Raw genomic sequence first — 21,426 nt, forward strand, 5'->3', positions numbered from 1 at the left:
TGAAAACTGGGTTTGAGCCTCAGTGGAAATCACCCAGGCATTGACTTCGCCTCAACCTGCTGTGACGCATGTCTACTAGGCACTTTCGGGTGAGCAGGAAGTAGAGTGACGAAGTGCTTACCTTACATTAACGTACCTACCACATTATGGACGCACAGATCCCCGAGTCTAGGCAAATGGGGAGATATCACATTTAGTAGATCGAGTCTTCACATATTATGCCCCCGATTATCATTATGATCGTGGAAACGATACAAGCGTATCATCGGTGTCGCGGGGCTCCCATGCCGGACCTGGACCATGTAACCCACGTGATCGAATCCAGAAAAGACGGCCCCAGGCCAAGTTATGGTGGCCGGGAATTACTGAGTGAGATGCAGCGAGCGTCATGACACCAGGTAGGGTTGTAGGTACAAGTACACATTCTTTCTAAGTCCCAAGCCGAGCGTCCCTTGGGACGTGAGTGTAATGCGGCAGTAGATACGAGTGTGTCTACAAAAGCGGTAGCTTATAATTGAAATCAGAAAGCCTGTCGCGGGAATCTTGTTGCTGTAGTACCAGGGCAGCGAGTCCAACGCCAGCAAATTCAAGCTGAGAGCAATGCCATGTAGGGCCCGTTCCACCCAACCTACCATGCACCGCAGAGAACGCCCAGTCCAGCCGACCCGGCCCATTGCCAACAATACTAGACCTCCGTATCATGCAACACGCGGGCGTCGAAGTCATCCCACTAGGATTCCTTCCTTGCATCCATCCAGGACGCCGCCTCGCCACGATCCTCCAAAATTTCAGCCGCATTTGATGCGTGATGATGGTCGACAACCGCCTTCTTATCCTCTTCGTCATCCTGGTTCACAAGGTCCACGAACATGCTATCATCCCCATCGTTCCCAACACCGATTCCGATAGGATCATTGTCCCTCGCGCCGGCGCTGGCGCCATCCCGGTTTCTATCGCCCCAGACCCCGGGCCCGAAGATCTCTTCGGCGCGACGCCGCCCCGTGTCAGTGCGCGACAGAATCTCCAGCACCCTGGCCTTGCCGGTCTCGGTCGAGAGATGGGCGTTTAGCTCGTCATCGCCAAACGTACCCCGAAGGAGGCGCTCCTCGAGGTCGTGCGTCGACTCACTGCCAACCATCAACTGAGGACCCGCTCCGACCACCTCACGAAGGAAGAGCGGCGCGTGCGCCGAAGCATCAATGTCCATGCCATCGTTTCGTAGGACAGAACCCGATCCAGGCCGGCCCTGTTGATGGTCGTGTGAAGAGGTGTCAGCTCTGCTTGTAGGGTGGGCGTGGACACTATTTGAGAGGCCCGGCGTCGTGGGTTGTGCAGAAGAGTTGCGTGAGAAGATCGAACGGGGCGCTTGTCCGTATGCTGGGCTGGTCACCATCACAATTGAGCCGGAGGCGGTGCCCGCGGCCGCAGCAGCGGCGGCCTCCGCATTCAACTGTTTGCGCTTCAAACTGTTGGCTTTGCCCTTCACGCTCTCTGGAAGGTCGTCGGGATCGTCGACTCCATACTGGGCCAGAATTTTCTGCAGCTTGGTGGGCCGCGGCTTTCGGGTGCTCTTGGACATCTCCATAACAGGGGGCGGTTCAGGGGCGACCGGGGCCCACTTGTGCAGTTCCTGGCGGAAGAAGTTGGTCTCGTACGCCAAGAGAATTTCCGCGCCCTCAATCTTGCGGAGGTAAAATCGCTGCGTCTCAGCTTCGGAAGCCGTGGCAAGTATCGGATTGCAGTACGACGCGATGTGGTTGCGGAACTCCGTGGCGTTGTCGATGATCTTTTTCAGCACCTCCTCCTCTTCCGGCTGGAACGGCAGGTTTGGGATTTCCTCCTGCCACGCAATGAGGTCTTCCAACTTCGGCCGCGCGGCATCGCGAGGGATCTTGACTCGCCAGTCGCATATTGGGCATGTGTACTTGTCGTCCTCTTTAACCTTGCCGCGAGCAATCTTGAGGCATTTGCCGTGATACCACTCATGGCACAGCTCGCACTCGATCATCATACCCGCCTCGGTGCGCCGGCAAATACAAAAGACCTCCCTGAATTTTGGGTCCTCCCAGCGACTGACTTTATCTCTGTCCGGGCTTGGCTCCCTCGATGCAGGCTCTGCGGGCAACCGGGGCTTGTCATGGACGATGTCGAAGCAGTCCACGTTACGGTCGAGCACATATTCCATATGGCTCTTGAGGATATGCAGCGGAGCATTTGTCTTTCCGAAGAGCTTTTTGCCTTTGCGCATCCAGTCTTCGTGCCGCTTTTGCTCCTTCTCGAGCTCGTGAGTACCCGTGGGCTTGGCCTGAAGCTCCTCGATCTTCTTCATAACCTCGGCGACTTCCGTGTATTTCGGCCTCTTCCTGTAGTCGGGGTTCTGGGAACGGCTGTTCAAGTCCATAATCTGTCGATGTGCTTCGCGCTGCTTGTGAAGGATTTGATCCACAGCGGCCATTGTTTCCGGTGAGACCGGCAAGTTCTGGGTTTGCACCTGATCGGCCAGCGCCTGGAGCTGCGGGTAGTGTATGGAGTCTGCATTGATGATCTCCTGCACCTTCTTGTCCCACATGTGGCCAGCTGCCAACTGCTCCATGTAGAACGCGAGATGGTCGTTGTAGACTGGCACGTTGAGTCGCCGGCCCTCGTCAATAAGCTCCCTGACATTCTGCAATGTCATCAACGTGCTTCGACTGCTGCTAGCCTTCTCGTTCCACTGCAGCTGCTCCAGCAGGCGCGATAGCTCCTCGACCTCGGGAATATCGATGTTGAAACTCTGCCCTTCCTCCAGTAGTTTCTCAACTGCGCCGATGGAATGGGACTGCCTCTTGCTGAGCAGCTGCCTGGCGTCTTGCTGGAACGTCGTGATGGCGTCGGCGCGCTCCTGTAACTGCGCGATTTCTGGGCAATCGAAACCTATTCGCTTGGCATCTTCGAGCAGGCGGTAGATATTCTCAACGTTACGCGTCTCCCGTTCCTTCTGCTCATGTTGTGCGTTTCCGACGGACTTACGAGCCCCGGCCTGCCATAGCCTGTCGTTCTTGCGGCGATTTTGCTGTTTTCGGACCGTGTAGTTGGTAGCTTCTTCCACCCAGTGATTGCAGCGGTCGACAAATTTCCTGAGGACTGGCAGTGAAGGTAGTTCGTACGGTATCTTTTCGCCTTCGCTGAGAAGGTTTCGTAGTGCCTTGAGTGACGGCATTGCCTCCTCCTTGAGGAGGTTCTCGTACTTCTCTTCCCACGCTTCCGGCACATGAGCCTTGTCCGCCACCTTCTTGAAAGTGGAAGCCATGTCATCCTCCGATTTGCGGTAGTAGAGTGCATGCTCTTTCCCCAGATACCGATCTGACTCTTGCAGATCACAGCATGGATGGTTCCCGGCATGCTGGAGACAGAGGACCTTGCCGGTCTTGAGGCAGATGAACCTTGAAAGGTATGTAAAGGCCTTGCAATAAAAGCAGCCGTAGTCGTCTTCTAAGACCTCGGCATCGTCGATCTTGAATCTCATGGGGCATTCGCCAGTTTCCTCTCCACCGAGAATGCATCGGTGCTGCTGCGCCGGAGGTTTTGATTCCAGGTGCTTCTTGATGAAATTGTGCTTTCCGACGAACTCACGCCTATCCGCAAGTTCCCGCTGATGGATCCTGTCCAACGCAGGCGCCAGCCACTTGGCTGTTGGGATGGTCAGCCCGCCGCTTGTGACGCCTTCCGCGGCGGTCCACAATAGCTCGTCATGGGAGAAGCAGGGTTGCCGGCGAAACTGTTGGAGCCTCTCAACACCCGCAAGCCCGAACGGTTCCCAGTCGCAAGGAGCAAAGTTGACGGCCTCGTTGAAGTTAAAGCCGTGGTTAAAACCGGCATGGTATGCCTGCGGGAAGGTGATGACAAACTGGCCTGCCCGCTGGTCCAGCGCGTACACACGCACGCCAGCCTTCTTCAACTGCTCGGGGGTGAGGAGGGTGACGAGCTGGAACAAAAGATCAGGTTGCGTCTCGAACAACTCCGGAACCGCCGCCCGCATTGCGGCCTCGAACTTCTCAGCATCCTCGCCGGGAATTCCATACCAAGTCTTGGTTGCGCCGAAGTGCTGGTAGTTCGCCGAGTACGCGTAGTGGTCCTCGTTATGCCAGCAGAATGTTGAGAAGGTCATCCCAACGTAAACCCACGGGACTGTCATACCGGAGATATCCGTCTTGATGTGGCGGAACAAGCTTTCGGGGTGGAGCGGGAGCAAATTGAGATTCCACGGATCGGTCGAATACGGGTTGTCGGGATATTTCTCGATGGTGGGAAATCCGGAGCCGTGGGTGGTACAGTGAATGTCAGCGCCATACTCTACCTCCACGGTCTCCTCCAAGTTGGCAACCAGACGCCAAAACTCATGCTCCACATCGTCTTCCGTTACTGGCCGATGACACTTGAGTACGGGATCAAACGGTATCTTGTCCGCAAAGTAGGTCTGTTTGAAGTCGGCGGCCTTCTCCTGGAATTGCTTCAGCGAGTACAGTCCGCCTTCCTCAAAGCCGAACTGTCCGTCGCCGACCAGACACCGCGGACAATTCCACTCGTTCTCCGGTTTGACTCGGATTGGCGGATCGAGGCATGTGCTATGATAACGGTGGTCGCAGGACTCGCAAACAAGGATGAAGCTGCCCTCCACCTTGCCTTTGCCGCATTGCTCGCATCTCTTGCTCTTGTGTTAGGCGCTCTGATACCTTGTTTGAGGCTTACGGAAGTCCGACGTACCTCTCCAGGAACTGCTGTTTCATCCCGAGATATCCTAGGCGCGGCTGAGCGGAAGAGAGACATATGAGAACCGGCTACAGTAGGGACCGCATCTGCGTATTGCTCTGTTTCAGTACTCAGCCCATCACCGGGGGTACCGGACGGTAAATCACCTTTCTTGAGCCGCTTACTTCGGCGGCTCCCGGATTCGTCTTCCTCTTTGTCGGCTGATTCCTTCTTGCCCGAGTCCAGGCTATCACAACTCAGTTTTCGCTTGGGGCCGGAAGGGCCCAATGCCGACGGACGATCCTCCGGCGTGTCTTTAGTGGACGGGGTGGGCGTGCCGTTGTGTTTGCTGGGGGTAGCAAAGCCCTTCCCGTCCGAAGCCGTATTGATCGGACGGTTAGCGCTAGTGAATCCCTGGTTGACCGCTGTAAAGCCACCCGAAGGCGTCGCTACTGAGCAAGACGCTGCCTGTGGGGTGCTGGAAGCGGGTGTGTCCGACATCGACGTATCCCGTTCAGAGTCTTTTGCACGACCGTCCATTGACGCTTGTAGTGCGTCTGTCGCATGTTTTGCTGGCGAGTGTGCGCGGAAGCTCGTGGGTGTAGGCACGTTGGATCGCTTCATCGGGCTCGGAGCGGGACTTGGCGTCAGAGGTCCACCGTACTCGAGTTCGAGCTGCTGATGAACGCCAGGTTTGGCAATCCGCAGATACTCCTCGTACGGGCAGAGCCATTTCTGGTAGGAATTCTTCAATGACGTGGACAAGGATGACATTATCTTCCCGCTGTAGCCCAAGTCACGACCAATTTCTGCCCATTTCTTCAACTTGCAGACCTTTTCAAAGCCGCCTCGGGACTCAACGGCCTTCTTCAGCCGGTAAAGATCGAGGGGCTTCTTATCGACATATGGGAATCGCGTGAGGTTCGTTCCTTGCTGTTTATGGAACTTTGCGAGACCATCGAGATACGTGAGATTCGCGCGGGTGCCTAAACCATTTCCTTCAGCAACAAGACCTGCCGAAGGGGCGTTCTCAGAGGGACCGGCTTACTGCCTTCAACAGAGTTTAACTCCTGTTTGCGTGTCCGGAAATGGAACCTCTGTAGGAAAGGCCGCGGTCAGCACTTGCAGATTGAGGTATTTGGTAGTGGCTCTGCTAGCAGGCTTGACGACTTCTCGCTTAATGTCACGGCTCACCTCCGTATCAATGGCGAAGTCAGGGTTCCACGATTCTGGGGGGATGATCTTGCAAAGGCCGTATCGTCGTGCCTCGGGCGATATCTTCCTGATATACTCGAACGGCTCCTTCCACTCTTCCTCTGTGGGACGATATGTTGGTGCTTCTTGAAGACCATGGGGTCGGTTCTTCTTCGTCACCGGTTCTGGGCACGCATTGGGCTGACCGCGTCGCTCAACCGAGGAGAGGTCGAGCGGAGAACTTATCAGCGAGCTAAGCGGCGTCGGCGGTTTTGTCACCTGGGTGCCGTTCGGGTTTGAATGTCCGGCCTTCTGTTTCCCGCCGCTGCCGGCCATGGCCGAGGATATCGTGGTCGGTTGACCTTTCATGCGTCCGTGGGCAACCAAGCTCCTGGCGCTGCTGATCACCTCGACGTTGGCCCAAAAATTGGAACGATTGTGCTGACCGAGATTGAACCCGCAAACGCTCGTTGGGAATCGCTAACAGAGGTAAACCTCGCGGTATGTGGTCTTGGATCGCTGTTCGAGGGGAAACGCCGAGTTGCGGGTCAAATCTGTCTCAAGCGCATGGTATAGGGAGAGACTGCAAGGGGGCTGCTAACTGTATTAAAGCCGTGCGCCAACAATGATGGACCGCAACATGTCGCGTACCTAATATCTTTAAGTGGCCACTGCCCATTCAGGTGAACTACGAATTGGTCCTCCTTCCTCAATGACACGCACATGTGAGTGTATGCAAACACCAACAGGCCTTTTTGCTGGTCGCGAGAGGAAGGAAAGCCCGCCAAGCCGTAATCGACATTCAGTTTTGTGCCGAGAGAGATAATGTTCCAGCAACCTGGGTACCGTGCCGGCAGGAGGTCGGCGAGAAGTTGAAGGAACTTGAAGGGTGAAGAAAGGGTCGCTTTGGATCGTGGCCAACCGAGACGGGAGATATTCTAAGTACGGATATGGGTAAAGGAAAGCGGTAGCTTACTGGGTAGAGCGGCAGCAATCGGGACCGATTTGGGGCGGCGCAAAAGCGCGACATGGCACGGGCTTCAATCCGGCAAGGTGGGCCTGCGGGGGCCCCTTCATCGCACGAGCGGCTGACGATTACATACGTAAGTCCCCACCTCAGGCTGGGATCGATGAAGACAAGTTATTTACCAAAGCAACATCATCGCACGTGGCTGTTACAGAATGTGTTTGTATAGTGTATGTTCTCTCTTTGGCACAGTTATCGCTTGGGTCCAGCATGGCCCAATCACACTAATTTACCAGGTAGTTACATTCGATGTCGACTAATTACGCCCGAAGCTGCCAGCGGCAAGATCGTAGGCGTAACCATTAGTAGTAGACCTGGTGTCGTCCTGCTGAGCTGATAAAATCGGAGCTAAGCTGACCTCGGAAAGAGAGCGGTGCACTCAGATGTATCGTGGGTTTTGCACTCGCCGCCGTTTCTCATCTAATACCGGACCTAAAAAAGGAGCTTGTCTTCCATCGAAGCTGCCAGGCCAATGTGAACTACCAGTTCCTCGACGTTGAACTCATAATCTCACGGTTGTTTGGAGCAGCTTCTTTTTATCCTAGTGGAGATACTCTGTGAAGTCTGCGATTTGCCCAAACGGAAGGTGGGTGTGATGTCAGGGCCCCACATTCTGGCCAGAAAAGGCCGTACACACCAAGCGTCAGGCCAGAACGACATGCGCGATGGAGTACGGATTTGTGGCTTGAAAAGATCCGTCACTCATTGCTGTGGTATTCCATGTTTTCCTGGTCTTCATTTTCTTTCTGCTTCCCATTTGTTCGGTTGTTCACTTTGCTTCTTCAGGCGCTTGGGGTTAAGTGATAGACGGTCTTTCTTTGTCCACGGGGAGGGCCCTAAGAACGGACAAGCTCTTTGACTCGGTTGATAACGTTAATAAGCCAATCACAGATGCTCCGTTAATAGATCATGGGCAATCGGATCCGGATCGGCAACTTTCGGTCCAAGACGCTGGGCCGGCGGCTGGGCTCCAGAGATCATGACACATTGTCCACTCTACGGAATACATTACGAAGGCTCAGACTTAGAACATCGAGAAGCCGGAGTCCTCCGGCACTGTCAAGCAGAGAATGAATTGAAACTTGCATTCAGCAAAGGGACGAGGAGGTGCTGATTCTAAGGTATCTCGATCCGTTCCCTGCTGGAGGCATACACGACACTCGAACGGTGGAGCGACGATGCCAAAGCCACTGCATTGTTGGTGTTATACTCAGTACTAGCTGCAGATATATCACGTCTTCAAATCCTTCCTAGTTGCACGTCGGCACTTGCGCTTCAGAAGTGTCTCCACCTCCTTCTGCCCTCTTGTTCGGAGGGTCAGCTCTTTCATCATGAGGCCCCTGCTTGCCGTGTCAGCAAGACTGTGCATCAGAGCAGTACATTGGCAAGGCGACTTGAGCAGTCGGGTATGTTGCTCACCAATGCACTTCCCCCATACACTTGGGACATTGGCCCTGGATAGGCAGGATACTGTCTTCCTCGTGGCCTTTGAGGATATGCCGGCTCCAGCATGCAAGGTGTCCAACACCATCGCACGCATCGTTTGTGCAAATGACATGCAGGCCCTCCCCGGACGGCATGTCTTCCCGGCAAATGATGCATCTTCCCTGGCGCTCGAACTCGAATGTCTCCTGGGCCTTCGCCACGTAATCCTTGATCGGCTCGTAGTTCAGCGGGAGCGCATGTATCCCCCAAGCCCGCCCCTCTTCCCCATCGTCCGGCCCATTCCTCTCTGCAGCGGCCCTTTCCGTCCCAGCCACCGACGGCAACTTCCCGCTTCCGAAGTCGGTAACTACCCGTAAACTGGGCCTCAGCTGCTCGCTCGCCGTAGCGCACCACCGCTCCCAGGCGGCAAACACGTTTCGATCAAAGAAGTGCAGTGTCAGCGGCCAGCGCACAAAGCTTGGCACGCGCAACAAGAGGTGCAGGTTCGACATCACCGACGAGAGGCTCTTGGACGGCTTCTTGGGTTGCCCATTGCGCTTGACCTGCGAGGAAATGGTGATGCGGGCCTCCGAGGGGATGTGCACTGAGAGGTGAGGATTGTTTAGAGCCCACCTGACACAAGTTGGTTAGCCATGACTAGGTATCGACTTGTAGGATGTGGTAGTTCAGTGAAGGCAGCAAGCCGAGACTGGGAAGGGAGATCCATACTCAAATTTCAATGCGGCGGTCATGCTAGGAAAGCCCGATACTAGCCCCACCATCTCCCAAGGCCGGAGGCGCCGTCGCGCTGTTCGGGCGGCTCCTCCCTTGGCGAGGCCGTTGTGCTGGCTCAACCTGCGCGGAGGGTTTGGGGTGGATCCAATGTAGAGTGAGGCATGTCGTACGGTGGAACGCAGGATGTAGACGGCGTAGAAAGCCGGTATTGGTTTGCATTGAACCGCCATGACTTCCAGGTTTCTTTGGTTAAGGTGCGTTCACTGAGGTTCGCTCGATGCTGTATCACTTTTGCGACCCCGGGCCGGACCACATGTCGCTGCAAATGCATAGCATAGCATTACCTTTGCCGGCACGGGAAGGCTAACGAGCATGGAGGTAAAAGACTGTGTAGGTACGGACGTGAAGATGCGATTGTTTACTCCAAGCAATTATTTGGTGCCTGGGGTGACGGAGTCCTGTCCTGAGCTCCTGGCTAGACGACGAAAGTGGGTCTGTTTATCCCAGTAAGGCTGACAATCACATGCACCCGGCACCAAGGCCGGGTGGGACTCAGCAATCAACGAAAAGTTTGAACATGGAAGCATGTTTCACGATAGAGGACAGTTAAGATATTTTCTGAAAGCCCGTAGTGTGTTGAAGCACGCTGAACATGCAATGGCAACCTGAAGGCTTCTGCTGGGTATCAGCTAGAGTTACAATCCACTCCCCCACCCCCCCTCTTTCGAAATACATGGCGCATCGTTTGGCCATGCCCGTCCTCACAGGAGGCCCTGCTTTTGTAGGTCGAGATATACCTTTTCCGGCATCACGTTTCCTTCGGCATCCTCCATTTGAACCACCGACCCGTCGTCTATTTGGTTTCTGCTTTGGTCCCGTTGGATCTTCTCCCAGAGCCTGACGGCCTCCGCTATAGAGGTGATGTCTCGGAACAGGTATGTGTTCGTGATGCCCAACCTCTTGAGGTTGGTAATATGGTTTGTCTCGTTGAAATGTTTGTCGAATGCTCGCCGGCCCCGGTAGACGAAGTTGCCGCAAATCTCGCAGGGGAATTCCTGCCCTAAACCGTGCAATCTGTACAACCAGAATGGGATGGGTTTCCCATCCCATGCGAGCGGGAGCTTCAGCGGGTTGTAGAGCTTATCGTCACCATCTTCCTTGTCCCCGTCTTCCCCGCCCTGGTGCTGCGCACTGGATGTCATGTTGTAGAGGTTCTCTAACTCCTGCTGCCGCTCCCGCTCCGTCATTCCCTGCCGGCGCTCCACGTTCACTCTAGTGTCGTCCCTCTCAATGTTCATCGCACCGACGAGTTTCTTGACACGGAACTCCCGCTCGGCAACTGCTCGCTCCTTTAGTCGATGTGTGGATGCCGGAAGAGCGCCATTCATACTGCCGTCAGGCGTAGCTTCTCGTTGTGCTATTAGCTCCGCCGCCCTGATGTGTTTCCGACCATTCAGATGCCCCTTGTAGACGTTCTCGTTCTTGAACTCCTTTTCGCACGCATCGCACCAGACCGCCTCGACCGTGCTCAAAGTGCGCTCCGGTGCGTCCGGCTTCGCCTTCTTTTCTTTTTGCCACCCTTGTACTTCATCCTTCTCCCACGCTGACTCGAACTCTTGTTGCCAGCCGTTGAGGATTTGGTCGACATTCTCCAAAGGACGCGTCCGCCGCATGAAGGACTCGAGGTATTCCATGAGCTCGCCCAGATACTTAAAGTACTGGTCCTTCAATTTGTCTGCCCTCTTGATCCCGCCATACCCCGGTTGAAAATTGTCAAAGACCTCGAGATACTGCATGTATCCGAGACGCTTTGCGTTAGGGAGGTTGAGATAGGACTCGTGGCAGCTATGCAAATCAAAGAATCGTCCGTATGCCTCTTCGCCAGAGAACATGCTGTCGACGATAAAGGGCTGGTCATCGTCTCCCTTTCGCGGCCGATACCATTGTTCCGAATTTTCGGCTTGCTCATTCGGGTAACGTGCATGGTGCTCCTTGATTCTGGCCACTTGGCGGTAAAATTCCTCGAATGGATCGCCGGTGCTGATTTGGAGAATCTCTTTCGACCGTAGCCCGGACTTGTCTTCATAAAGCGGGAGCAGCTCCGCTGATTGGCTCTGAATCTGGTCGAGCAACTGTGCCACTTCATGATCTCGGTTCAGGCGATCGCGGATCTATTAAAAATGTGAGATTGAACTGCTGCACCTTGGAGGAAGGGGCCACGGCTGGCAGGTGGGACCTACGTGTTTGGGCTCCTCGCCCATGCGATCAGCGATGCCCTGTTCGAGGCGCTCGAGGTCCTCGTGGAGATACCTTTGGTCTTCGAGTAACATTGTTCCGCGAGTTACCTCAATCGAGGAACAATAGAAGCGTAATGCGTTGGGTTCGTAGTGCGCGCGAGACGACGATGTTCCGACCTCTCCTTGGCTTTCAATTTGAAGCAGACGGTGGTCGTGATGTAGTGGTCGCGTCCAATGTTACTGTATTCGCAAGTTTGCCGAAGTTCTGCCTTTAAGGTTCAAGGTGATGTGGGTCCACGCAAATCTGCAGAGCCACACACGCCACACCACACCGTACACGAAGACGCCGGAGGATTCGCCTCCGTCAACCTTCACATCAACACCAAACGAGCCTTAGGGAAAAGCTTCCAGTGTTAAAACAACAACCTCACCAACGAACTTTCACTGAGACCCATCATCACAATGGCTGACAGAGCCGGTATTGACCGCAAGGCCGATGAGAAGATTCAGTTCTCAACCTCGAAAGAGGTTACGGTACATCCGACCTTCGAGTCGATGTCACTGAAGGGTGCGTCGCTGCCCACTTCCCACTGTCAATCAGCGGGCATCGCGTGCTGACCATCATACGAACAGAGAGTCTCCTTCGTGGTATCTACGCCTATGGCTACGAGTCGCCATCTGCCGTTCAGTCGCGAGCGATCGTCCAGATCTGCAAAGGCCGCGACACCATTGCCCAAGCGCAGTCCGGAACGGGCAAGACAGCTACCTTCTCAATCAGCATGCTTCAGGTTATAGATACGGCCGTACGAGAAACACAGGCGCTCGTCCTCTCGCCCACCCGCGAACTTGCGACACAAATCCAGAGCGTGGTTATGGCGCTAGGCGACTACATGAACGTGCAATGCCATGCTTGCATCGGTGGTACGAACGTAGGAGAGGACATCCGGAAACTCGACTACGGCCAGCACATTGTTTCTGGCACTCCCGGTCGTGTTGCCGACATGATCCGCCGCCGCCATCTGCGCACACGCCACATCAAGATGCTCGTCCTCGACGAGGCCGATGAGTTGCTGAACCAAGGCTTCCGCGAGCAAATCTACGATGTGTACCGCTACCTACCACCCGCGACTCAGGTTGTTGTGGTATCGGCCACGCTACCGTACGACGTTCTTGATATGACCACGAAGTTCATGACGGACCCCGTCCGCATCCTCGTCAAGCGTGATGAGTTGACCCTCGAAGGGTTGAAGCAGTACTTCATCGCGGTGGAGAAGGAGGATTGGAAGTTCGATACTCTGTGTGATCTATATGATACCCTTACCATCACGCAGGCGGTCATTTTCTGTAACACGCGGCGGAAGGTAGACTGGCTCACAGAGAAGATGAGAGAGGCCAACTTCACAGTCAGCAGCATGCATGGCGACATGCCACAGAAAGAGCGCGACAGCATCATGCAGGATTTCAGACAAGGAAACAGCAGAGTCCTCATCTCCACCGACGTCTGGGCTCGTGGTATTGATGTGCAACAAGTCAGCTTGGTCATCAACTACGACCTGCCCAGTAACCGTGAAAATTACATCCACCGGATTGGTCGGTCCGGTAGATTCGGTCGCAAAGGTGTCGCCATCAACTTCGTTACTAGTGAGGATGTGCGCATTCTGCGGGATATTGAGCGTAGGTGTTGTCCATCCCTGGATTGCCGTGCTCGGCTAACGTCTCGCAGTGTACTACTCGACGCAGATTGACGAAATGCCCATGAACGTTGCCGATCTCATTTCATAAGAGATGCCGCAGATTAATTCATATCAGGAATATAGCGTCAAAGACAAAGCTTCTTCGTCTCCATGACGCTATTCAGAGGATCTGGTTTAGCAACTGCTGTGGGAGGAAAGGGGCCTGTTCGTTGCAGGTAACGTGGACTAGCGCCTTTCCCAGTTAACCATTTCGCTTTCATGAGCTGACAGTCAAGGTAGCAGGTCATTTCAAGATTGGAGTACACATCTTGCCGCCACGAGACTACGGGAAAAGTGAGGACTCATTCGCTCGGAACCCAAGGAGAGAGTCCGCCTTATGTCATATTATTTGGGATCTTCGCACACCCGCGATTCAGGGCTAGCTGCAAATAAAATCAAGTGGCAGTTTGAGCGGAAGAGTATAACCCCAATCTGCTAGTCGGAATAGGTCAATACCCAACCTCTATGACTGTAACATCTTGAGCTGTCCTCGACCACATCGACCTTGCATTATTACACTTCTTTGCGTGGAAGGCAGGAATGAGAGAAAGCCAGTACACCATCCCTATCGCGGCACAGACAATGATATGGTCCTGGTGATCTGCCGTTAGGAGTGAGATGAGATCTGACGGAAGCAGTCGCCTGTCCCTTTATTCTAGTTCCACGGGAGTGCCACCCTCGAGGTTAAGGGAGAAAGGCCATCTTGAATAGGAAGGTTGAGTAGTGACCGCAACACCTGTCGCGGTGTATGCTTTGAATACTGTGTGGTAGAAAGTGATAGTTAGGTAACAAACTACAATACTCAACCTAAAGGCTCTTGGTCACGCTTTGAGTTTGCTTCGAGGTTGGGACTGGCGCAAAGATGGTACCTTGCAGGTGTACCTTCCTCAGATGCCGTGCCGAGTGCTTCTCCTACCTTCTTTACTCCATACGTGACTTGCACCAGCCATCTTGAGGGTGTTGAAGAAGCAGATGAGGGCCCTTGCAACGGGAAAATGAAGGGAATGTATACATGTTGTATTGTAGGGGTTGACATCGCAGGGTGCCCTCTGATGTCAGCACTGATAAGAATCCTGCTTCCAGGTTGTCATGGAACAATGTGGCAACACAGGGTCAAACAGGCCGTACATCAATTCCCTCAAGTTCGCTTAGTTCAGCTGCAGATCCAAGCAAGTCAGGTTAGACCAAGAAATGAGAACGGTATAATAAAAGAGAGAAAAGATTAAGACGAGAAGGGAAGAAGAAAAGGCATACATATGAAGAAGGAAAGGGAAAAGGAAGAAAGTAAACAAAGGGAACGAAGATAAAGGAAAAGACCAAAATGAAGATGAAAAAGAAAACAAAAAATGAAAAGCATTAAGAGAACATATGAAAGGAAGATATTAAAAGATAAAGAGGACGAGAAAGATGACAGGAAAGAGTATAGAGATCAAAGGAGAATCAGTTGCTGAATGGAATCCGTACTGTTTCCTCAAGATGTAAGTCGAGCGAACGTTGATGCCGATTTTCGATTGTACATGGCTTTTAGCCAGGAGACCGTGGATGACTTAGTCAAGACTGCCTCGGCTATGAGGCCCGCGGATTCGGGCGTGTTCCAATAGTCGCTGGGGGCGTGCTGCAGAGCTGAGTTGAAAGTGGGAGGTAGGTAGGTGGGCAGAGGTTGCCATTAAACGTAGAAGCGAGCTGCCTAAGACGGCAGCTCCCGTCCAAGCGATGGTAGGAACTGTGGAAGCTAACCTTAGCTTCTCCGCCCATATCGAACAAGCCTCGCTGCATCGGAGTTAAGCACCCCAAGCTTTCCTCGGCAATTGGGGGCCGCCCAAACTAGAAGCCCTCGCATTGAGAGCACTGTGGAGGCTTGCATTCGGAATTTCGGATTGGCCAATTGGGCTGCTATTCAGCCTGCCAAACGTCGGCGATCGGTGCCCCGAAAAGGAAGTTGCGTACCGGATCACGCATGCCTGATTAACTGTGCCTGGCTATCCATATTTCGATCCCTGCCGTGTAAGCTTGACGAGGGCTTCCGCCTAAGTAGGGCAGTGAGCTGCCTTATTTATACTACTTACCACCTATATAAAGATTGTCAGCTTCCCTGGGCTTGTTGCTTCGATGGACTGCCCAGCTCCTCCCATACCTCCCCGCCTCGGTCCTCACGCGGCTTATTAGCCTCCATTGCCTGGCTGTCTTTTGGAGCCGCGGAGTTACGGACTGATCGGATCGCGGCAAAATGCTTCAGCACTTTCTTTTTACGGCGGCCCTTGCGGCCGTGGGGCAATGCGCGTCCACCGTCCTCGAGTCGCTCCCTGCGCAACCCCGTGGTTGGACGCGTCTGGCAGATGCCTCCCCAGACCACACGCTGAAGCTGCGCATTGCGCTGCACCAACCGGACGAGGCCTTGTTCGAGCGGACTCTATACGAAGTCTCAGACCCCGCACACGCCAAATACGGCCAGCATCTCTCGAGGGATGAGCTCTCGGCTCTGTTGGCCCCTCGGGCAGAGTCGACGTCGGCTGTGCTCTCCTGGCTTCGCGACGCCGGCATCGAGAGCTCTAAAGTTGAAGAAGACGGCGAATGGATCAACGTCAGGATTACGGTCCGAGAGGCCTCCGCCCTCCTGGATGCTGACTTTGCAGTTTGGGGCCACGAGGGCACCAAAGTGAAGAGAGTGCGAGCTCTGAAGTATTCCGTGCCCGAGGAGGTTGCTGGCCACATCAGGATGGTCGCCCCTATTGTCAGGTTCGGACAGGTCCGCCCTGCCAAAAGCCAGGTATTCGAGGTGGTCGATGCCAAGACGCCCCAGCTCAAGGCCGCCGCAATCCCGCCTCAGAACTTGAATGTCACCGCCTGCAATGCGACCATCACGCCCGAATGTCTCAGGGCCCTGTACAAGGTCGGCTCGTATCAGGCTGAGCCCAGCAAGAACAGCCTCTTCGGCGTGTGCGGATATCTTGAGGAGTGGGCCAAGTACGACCAGCTCGAGCTGTTCACCGACAAGTATGCTCCGTATGCTGCCGAGTCCAACTTCACCGCTGTCGGCATCAGTGGCGGGGTGAACAACCAGGCGCCCTCGTCACAGGATGACGTCGAAGCGAACCTGGACATGCAGTACGCCGTTGCCATGTCGTACAAGACTCCCATCACCTACTATAGCACTGGTGGACGAGGACCTCTGGTGCCGGATCTCGAGTGAGTTCTAGATTCCTGGGCCCTGGAGGTTGAGGTGCACTCTAACAACATACGCAGTCAGCCCGATGCGAACGATGTATGATGAGATTTCCAATCCCAAGTTTTCTCTTCGTCTACCTACTGACACGGGCCGCAGAGTTCCAACGAGCCGTACCTGGACTTCTTGACATACATGCTCAAGCTGCCTGACTCCAAGCTGCCGCAGACCCTGACGACATCCTATGGCGAGGATGAGCAATCTGTCCCTCGTGCCTATGCCGAGAAGGTCTGCCAGATGTTCGGCCAGCTCGGTGCTCGTGGCGTGTCCGTCATCTTCTCGTCCGGAGAGTAGGTGCACCTAATCCTCGCTCGATTGCTGTGACAACTAACCCCGTCCGCCCCCAGTACCGGCGTCGGTTCCGCATGCCAGACGAACGACGGCAAGAACACGACCCGCTTCCTTCCCATTTTCCCAGCGTAAGCCCCCTTTCTGTTCCAAACCCGGCCCTCGCAAATCAAAGATGAGCTGACGCGCTCCGTAGCGCCTGCCCTTACGTCACGTCTGTCGGTGCAACGCGCTATGTGGATCCGGAATACGCTGTCAGCTTCTCGTCGGGCGGTTTCTCTGACATCTGGCCGCGGCCGTCGTACCAATCAGCGGCGGTATCCAAGTACCTGCGCAAGCAGCTGGGAGACCGCTGGAAGGGCTTGTACAACCCGGCAGGCCGTGGCTTCCCGGACGTTGCTGCCCAGGGGGTGTACTACCACGTTTTCTCCCGTGACCAGGACATCCTCGTGTCGGGCACCAGCGCGTCGGCGCCCATGTTCGCCTCCCTGGTCAGCCTGCTCAACAACGCCCGTCTCGCGCGCGGCATGCGCCCGCTGGGCTTCCTCAACCCGTGGCTGTACGCCGTCGGCTCGGCTGGCTTCACCGACATCGTCCACGGTGGATCGACCGGCTGCACCGGCACGGACATGTACTCGGGCTTACCGACGCCGTACGTGCCGTATGCGTCCTGGAACGCGACGCCTGGCTGGGACCCAGTGACAGGGTTGGGAACACCCATCTTTGACAAGCTGCTGGATTTGAGCACGCCTGGCGGGAAGTGGAAGCATATTGGGGGCAAGAATTGAGAAGACAATCTGTCTATTCCTAGACACTTGGGATGAGTTAAGACACCACCATGTATTGTGACTCCCTGTTCTCTTAGATGATGCCGGACACCACATAGTCTTGCGTGGTTTAATATATCTCGTCCGACAGCCTGCTATATTCAATATTTTCACTATCCTCGACCGGGTGGGAGCCGTCGTCAAGAAACAAACTGCCAAAGCAGTGTATCAGCCATTTGTAGGAAATTGGCCGCAAAGTCCAGGTATACCACACGGAACTGGGCCCGGCTTACGAGCTGGGGAACCGTTAGGTAACGATTTGAGCATCTCGGTGAACCTAAAAGTGCATTGATATTCGGTGCGGCCTTGCCAAGCGGCTCCTTCATATGTTCATCAGGGCTGCTTGGCCGTTTGAAATCTAGTCGGTACCTACATACCTAAGGTAGGAACTATGTGGTCCACACTCATGCTTCCCTTTTACATCGCATAATCGGTCGTTTGCTCGGTTTTCACTACGGGTAGCGTATCTTAGCTTGGGAGCGCCATTCGGACGTAGATGAAAGTGAGGGGAATTGTCGTTTACAGCTCCATTTGGGGATCTCACTATTCAAGGCTCCTGTGTTGTGACATGTGAGGTGATAGATTTGGTTCCGTTGTTACTAGCATCAGAGACTACTTGGGTACGGTATGGAAGCCAGCAAGTACTTATACTAGCAAAGGCTTCTCACACAGTATACTCCAATAGATTATAGCAGGCGCCTAAAGTACCTGGTACCCACGCTATCACGGCGTCGGGCTTTTGTGCCAGTTTTGCGCCCATCCGGGCAGGAAGGAAAGGTAGGATTCCAAAAGCTACTACCGACCACCTACTGTGTAAGGAAGGTTTTTGAGAGAGCCACTCGTACTGGATGGCATGTCGCATCCCGTCGTGCGACCGACATCGCACGCCAGATTAGGCAGGTGAAGTTGGCGGCTCGGGCAACCCAACCTCGGAAGGCGAATGACTTGGAAAACGCAACTTTTCCGGAACCCCGCCGTTCTCCCCCCGCGTTTTCTGATCCACAATCCAATGCGCACACGGTAGTTGTAGCGGGAGCGATCTAGAAGCTGGTGACTCCCGAACTTTCTGGCTCCGTAATATTACGACTTGCAGAGAACCGAGCGCTTCTGTTTTAAAGTTGAGTTAAATTTGCAGCTGGCGGATTTCCAAAACTGGCTTCCCAGTTCAAAGTCACCTAGCATCTCGCACGTCGCTTTCGATAATCCGAACATGTCAAGAGATACCCCGCATGGCCGACATGATCTCACCGAGTTGGGATGACTGAGCGACATCAACTGATAAAAAAAGACGGGATTCTTTTGGTTCGCTCTTGGCAGCCCCCAGATCCTCCACGCTCTCCCCGCCCTTGGCAACGCATCAAGCTCTGCCAAGTCGCCTGGCAAGCCACACCGGCGGCGCTTGGCAGTGTGGGACGCCCCTTGTCGCCCAGGATCGTGACGAAACCAAGCGATCCATCCCATCAACGTAGCTTCGCATTCCTCTGCCAACCTCGGGCACGGTTCGCCGTCGGCGGCCCTTCTACCCCGGTCAATGGTAATACCTGACCCGATGCCGGGAGCACCGTTACCGGGTCACTACACAGTATGTACCCTAGCTGCATCAGCACGGCATCTGGAACCGGCAGGCGACGACGTACATTACGCCATTGCGTTTCGCAGCAATTGTCAGAGACGCGGTGTCACAACCATTTGCCCGAATGTCGGCGGGGCACCTAGTCGGATCTGCACTCAGCCAAATTCAGGATTCCAGATGCTCTGCCAACATGCTGCCCTCGGGCCGGCCTTGAAATCTATATGACTGTTCCGTCCGCTTGTATCCGGAAGCACCTTGTTATTCTTCCTTCACCCTCCAACCAACTGCCGTAACCCAACCCTCAGGTCCTTGGGTGTCAGCCTATTCCCGCGCTGCCTGTAGAGTTGCACCTGGCAAATCCCTTCGAAGAGACACCGGAAAGATGGAGACAACACATGAGCCCGCCGACCCTATTGTCAAAGGGGTAATGGCGACTGCGAAGCAATCATGGCGCGACCTGTTCGTCTTCAAACAGCGTGTGGTCGTAACCAACTCGCTTGGCGAGACGACCACGGAATGGGCGCGCCCTGTCCCGCTCCGCAATCCCATCAGCCTGCTTGCCCAGCTCTCGGCGCGAGACTGGCTTTTCTTCCTCGTCGGGTTTGCAGCATGGACTGCCGACGCGTTCGACTTCCACGCCCTCTCGATCCAGCAGGTCAAGCTGTCCGAGTACTATGGGGTTTCCAAGACGGAAGTTTCCACGGCCATCACCCTGACGCTGCTGCTGAGATCTGTCGGCGCCGCCTTTTTCGGTCTGGCTGGTGACAGGTGGGGGCGCAAATGGCCCATGGTGGTCAACATGATTGTGTTGGGCGCCCTGCAGATCGCGACAATTTGTACGTGACAGCTCGCATTGTTGATCCCCTGTTCTACATCCCTCTTGCTGGAAACGCATCATGGTTTAGCTGACATGTGTGGCAATTAGACAGCACAACATTTTCAGAGTTCCTAGCAGTGCGGTCCTTGTTCGGCCTCTTCATGGGCGGAGTGTACGTGAATCCCGCTTTGTCCCGCCCCTGTCTGCCGTCGCAACTAACATGGCCCAGCTACGGCAACGCCATTGCCATGGCGCTCGAGAACAGCCCCGTTGATGCTAGAGGTCTCATGTCCGGCATTCTGCAGCAGGGATATGCCTTCGGCTACGTCTGCGCCGCGTGTGCGAACCTGGGCGTCGGAGGCGGCGACAACAGTTGGAAGACGGTTTTCTGGATCGCCGCCGGCCTTTCCATCGGGGTTGGTATCGTCCGTTGCTTCTTCCCCGAGTCGAAGCAGTTCCTGGAGGCCCGCAAGGCTGGCAAGGCCCAGGCCACCCCGTCGGCCTTGTGGGCGGAAACCAAGATGATGCTCGCCCAGGAGTGGAAGATGTGGATTTACTGTGTCATCCTCATGACGTGGTTCAACTGTGAGTCCCAGAGCTGTTCTTCTTCGATACCCGCCACTCACCCCGTGCTTGATCACCAAATGCTAACATGGTCTCCACAGTTTACAGCCATACCTCGCAAGACAGCTACACGACCTTCATGCTCACGCAGAAAGAACTCGACAACTCGGGCGCTAGTCGCGCGAGCATCCTCATGAAGGTCGGTGCCTGCGTCGGCGGCACCATCCTGGGCTACACCTCGCAGTGGTTCGGCCGGCGTCGCACCATCATCGTGGCCGCCATCATGAGCGGCTTCATCATCCCCGCCTGGATCCTGCCTGAGGGCGAGCGTGGCCTTTCTGTCTCTGGCTTTTTCCTCCAGTTCTTCGTGCAGGGCGCGTGGGGTGTCATCCCCATCCACCTGAACGAGTTGGCCCCGCCGGCGTACCGCTCCTCCTTTCCCGGGCTCACCTACCAGCTTGGCAACATGATCTCGTCACCGTCGACGCAGATCGTCAGCGCCATCGCCGAGAGCCACTTCGTGACGAGCAGGTCGGGCAAGCGCGTCGACGCGTACGGTCCAACTATGGGAATCGCTACGGCTATCATTGCGACCGGCATCGTCATCACGACGGCGTTCGGCCCGGAGAAGCGTGGGCGGGAGTTCGAGAAGACGTTGCCGGCGGGTATGAACGTTGTGCGAGAGAGCGGTAAGGACGTTGACTGCAATGACGACTTGGAGAGGGGAGAGAAGGGCCAGGCCGGAGAGGTGGAGGATGTTGTTCATCCGTCACTAGAGAGGAAGTGACTTGGGGACTGTACGTACCTGCAGTAAATCGTGATGTGCCGAGGTGGGTGTTGCTATCTCGGCATCTGCCCTCAGCTCTGCCAATGCAAGGCAGGCCTTCTCGTTCCCATTAACCTGTTTTGATGCGCCCCGCGGCAAAGCATCTCTGCGCCAGCTCCCAACGACAACGACTTTTCAGGACGTTTTTTCAAAGGTGCTCTGGAACCGTTAGTGCGCCATATCCCACGGCGCAGGCAGAGGGCGTATATACAAGGCGCTGATCACCTGG

At 55.0% G+C, this 21,426-nt stretch overlaps 6 protein-coding genes across 6 annotated transcripts; 3 read left to right on the top strand and 3 right to left on the bottom strand.

The window, feature by feature from the left end:
• Positions 1 to 560: 560 nt before the first annotated feature.
• On the bottom strand, positions 561 to 6,520 carry B0T15DRAFT_550661 (PLU-1-like protein-domain-containing protein). The gene is made up of 5 exons (XM_062870256.1): positions 5,923 to 6,520; positions 5,777 to 5,825; positions 4,896 to 5,714; positions 4,744 to 4,835; positions 561 to 4,684 (listed from the first exon to the last, which is right to left on the bottom strand). The coding sequence occupies exons 1-5, from the start codon at positions 6,289 to 6,291 to the stop codon at positions 731 to 733; spliced, it is 5,283 nt and encodes a 1,760-aa protein (XP_062724316.1). The 5' UTR covers positions 6,292 to 6,520; the 3' UTR covers positions 561 to 730.
• A 1,474-nt stretch (positions 6,521 to 7,994) lies between these two features.
• Positions 7,995 to 9,649, bottom strand: B0T15DRAFT_109919 (uncharacterized protein). The gene is made up of 3 exons (XM_062861489.1): positions 9,104 to 9,649; positions 8,369 to 9,007; positions 7,995 to 8,289 (listed from the first exon to the last, which is right to left on the bottom strand). The coding sequence occupies exons 1-3, from the start codon at positions 9,337 to 9,339 to the stop codon at positions 8,181 to 8,183; spliced, it is 984 nt and encodes a 327-aa protein (XP_062724317.1). The 5' UTR covers positions 9,340 to 9,649; the 3' UTR covers positions 7,995 to 8,180.
• Positions 9,650 to 9,702: 53 nt separating this feature from the next.
• On the bottom strand, positions 9,703 to 11,574 carry B0T15DRAFT_524646 (uncharacterized protein). Its single transcript, XM_062868786.1, has 2 exons — positions 11,350 to 11,574; positions 9,703 to 11,280 (listed from the first exon to the last, which is right to left on the bottom strand). The coding sequence occupies exons 1-2, from the start codon at positions 11,437 to 11,439 to the stop codon at positions 9,871 to 9,873; spliced, it is 1,500 nt and encodes a 499-aa protein (XP_062724318.1). The 5' UTR covers positions 11,440 to 11,574; the 3' UTR covers positions 9,703 to 9,870.
• Positions 11,575 to 11,663: 89 nt separating this feature from the next.
• On the top strand, positions 11,664 to 13,147 carry B0T15DRAFT_110015 (P-loop containing nucleoside triphosphate hydrolase protein). Its single transcript, XM_062861490.1, has 3 exons — positions 11,664 to 11,914; positions 11,980 to 13,020; positions 13,070 to 13,147. Exons 1-3 carry the CDS (start codon positions 11,809 to 11,811, stop codon positions 13,126 to 13,128), a joined length of 1,206 nt encoding a protein of 401 aa, XP_062724319.1. The 5' UTR covers positions 11,664 to 11,808; the 3' UTR covers positions 13,129 to 13,147.
• A 2,159-nt stretch (positions 13,148 to 15,306) lies between these two features.
• B0T15DRAFT_491116 (peptidase S8/S53 domain-containing protein) lies at positions 15,307 to 17,378 on the top strand (the record flags this gene model as incomplete). The annotated part of the gene is made up of 5 exons (XM_062866749.1): positions 15,307 to 16,265; positions 16,323 to 16,341; positions 16,402 to 16,592; positions 16,650 to 16,721; positions 16,787 to 17,378. 5 exons carry the CDS (start codon positions 15,307 to 15,309, stop codon positions 17,376 to 17,378), a joined length of 1,833 nt encoding a protein of 610 aa, XP_062724320.1.
• A 1,789-nt stretch (positions 17,379 to 19,167) lies between these two features.
• B0T15DRAFT_110165 (general substrate transporter) lies at positions 19,168 to 21,317 on the top strand. Its single transcript, XM_062861491.1, has 4 exons — positions 19,168 to 19,826; positions 19,916 to 19,979; positions 20,037 to 20,392; positions 20,473 to 21,317. The coding sequence occupies exons 1-4, from the start codon at positions 19,373 to 19,375 to the stop codon at positions 21,156 to 21,158; spliced, it is 1,560 nt and encodes a 519-aa protein (XP_062724321.1). The 5' UTR covers positions 19,168 to 19,372; the 3' UTR covers positions 21,159 to 21,317.
• The last annotated feature ends 109 nt before the right edge of the window (positions 21,318 to 21,426 follow it).

This window comes from Chaetomium strumarium (assembly GCF_033439665.1).
Source record: "Chaetomium strumarium strain CBS 333.67 chromosome Unknown B0T15scaffold_2, whole genome shotgun sequence".
NCBI lineage: Eukaryota > Fungi > Ascomycota > Sordariomycetes > Sordariales > Chaetomiaceae > Chaetomium > Chaetomium strumarium.

What these genes read in the sequence shown, in the direction of transcription:
- B0T15DRAFT_550661 (XM_062870256.1), bottom strand. Translation starts at nt 6,291, where the DNA reads ATGAAAGGTCAACCGACCACGATATCCTCGGCCATGGCCGGCAGCGGC. An exon ending in GTTAAACTCTGTTGAAGGCA is followed by an intron (nt 5,715 to 5,776) that starts GTAAGCCGGTCC and finishes GAAATGGTTTAG; the next exon opens with GCACCCGCGCGAATCTCACG. An exon ending in AAACAGCAGTTCCTGGAGAG is followed by an intron (nt 4,685 to 4,743) that starts GTACGTCGGACT and finishes CACAAGAGCAAG; the next exon opens with AGATGCGAGCAATGCGGCAA.
- B0T15DRAFT_109919 (XM_062861489.1), bottom strand. Translation starts at nt 9,339, where the DNA reads ATGGCGGTTCAATGCAAACCAATACCGGCTTTCTACGCCGTCTACATC. An exon ending in ACCGCCGCATTGAAATTTGA is followed by an intron (nt 9,008 to 9,103) that starts GTATGGATCTCC and finishes AACTTGTGTCAG; the next exon opens with GTGGGCTCTAAACAATCCTC. An exon ending in TGTATGGGGGAAGTGCATTG is followed by an intron (nt 8,290 to 8,368) that starts GTGAGCAACATA and finishes CACGGCAAGCAG; the next exon opens with GGGCCTCATGATGAAAGAGC.
- B0T15DRAFT_524646 (XM_062868786.1), bottom strand. Translation starts at nt 11,439, where the DNA reads ATGTTACTCGAAGACCAAAGGTATCTCCACGAGGACCTCGAGCGCCTC. An exon ending in TGGGCGAGGAGCCCAAACAC is followed by an intron (nt 11,281 to 11,349) that starts GTAGGTCCCACC and finishes CATTTTTAATAG; the next exon opens with ATCCGCGATCGCCTGAACCG.
- B0T15DRAFT_110015 (XM_062861490.1), top strand. Translation starts at nt 11,809, where the DNA reads ATGGCTGACAGAGCCGGTATTGACCGCAAGGCCGATGAGAAGATTCAG. An exon ending in CGAGTCGATGTCACTGAAGG is followed by an intron (nt 11,915 to 11,979) that starts GTGCGTCGCTGC and finishes TCATACGAACAG; the next exon opens with AGAGTCTCCTTCGTGGTATC. An exon ending in CATTCTGCGGGATATTGAGC is followed by an intron (nt 13,021 to 13,069) that starts GTAGGTGTTGTC and finishes AACGTCTCGCAG; the next exon opens with TGTACTACTCGACGCAGATT.
- B0T15DRAFT_110165 (XM_062861491.1), top strand. Translation starts at nt 19,373, where the DNA reads ATGGAGACAACACATGAGCCCGCCGACCCTATTGTCAAAGGGGTAATG. An exon ending in CCTGCAGATCGCGACAATTT is followed by an intron (nt 19,827 to 19,915) that starts GTACGTGACAGC and finishes TGTGGCAATTAG; the next exon opens with ACAGCACAACATTTTCAGAG. An exon ending in CCTCATGACGTGGTTCAACT is followed by an intron (nt 20,393 to 20,472) that starts GTGAGTCCCAGA and finishes TGGTCTCCACAG; the next exon opens with TTTACAGCCATACCTCGCAA.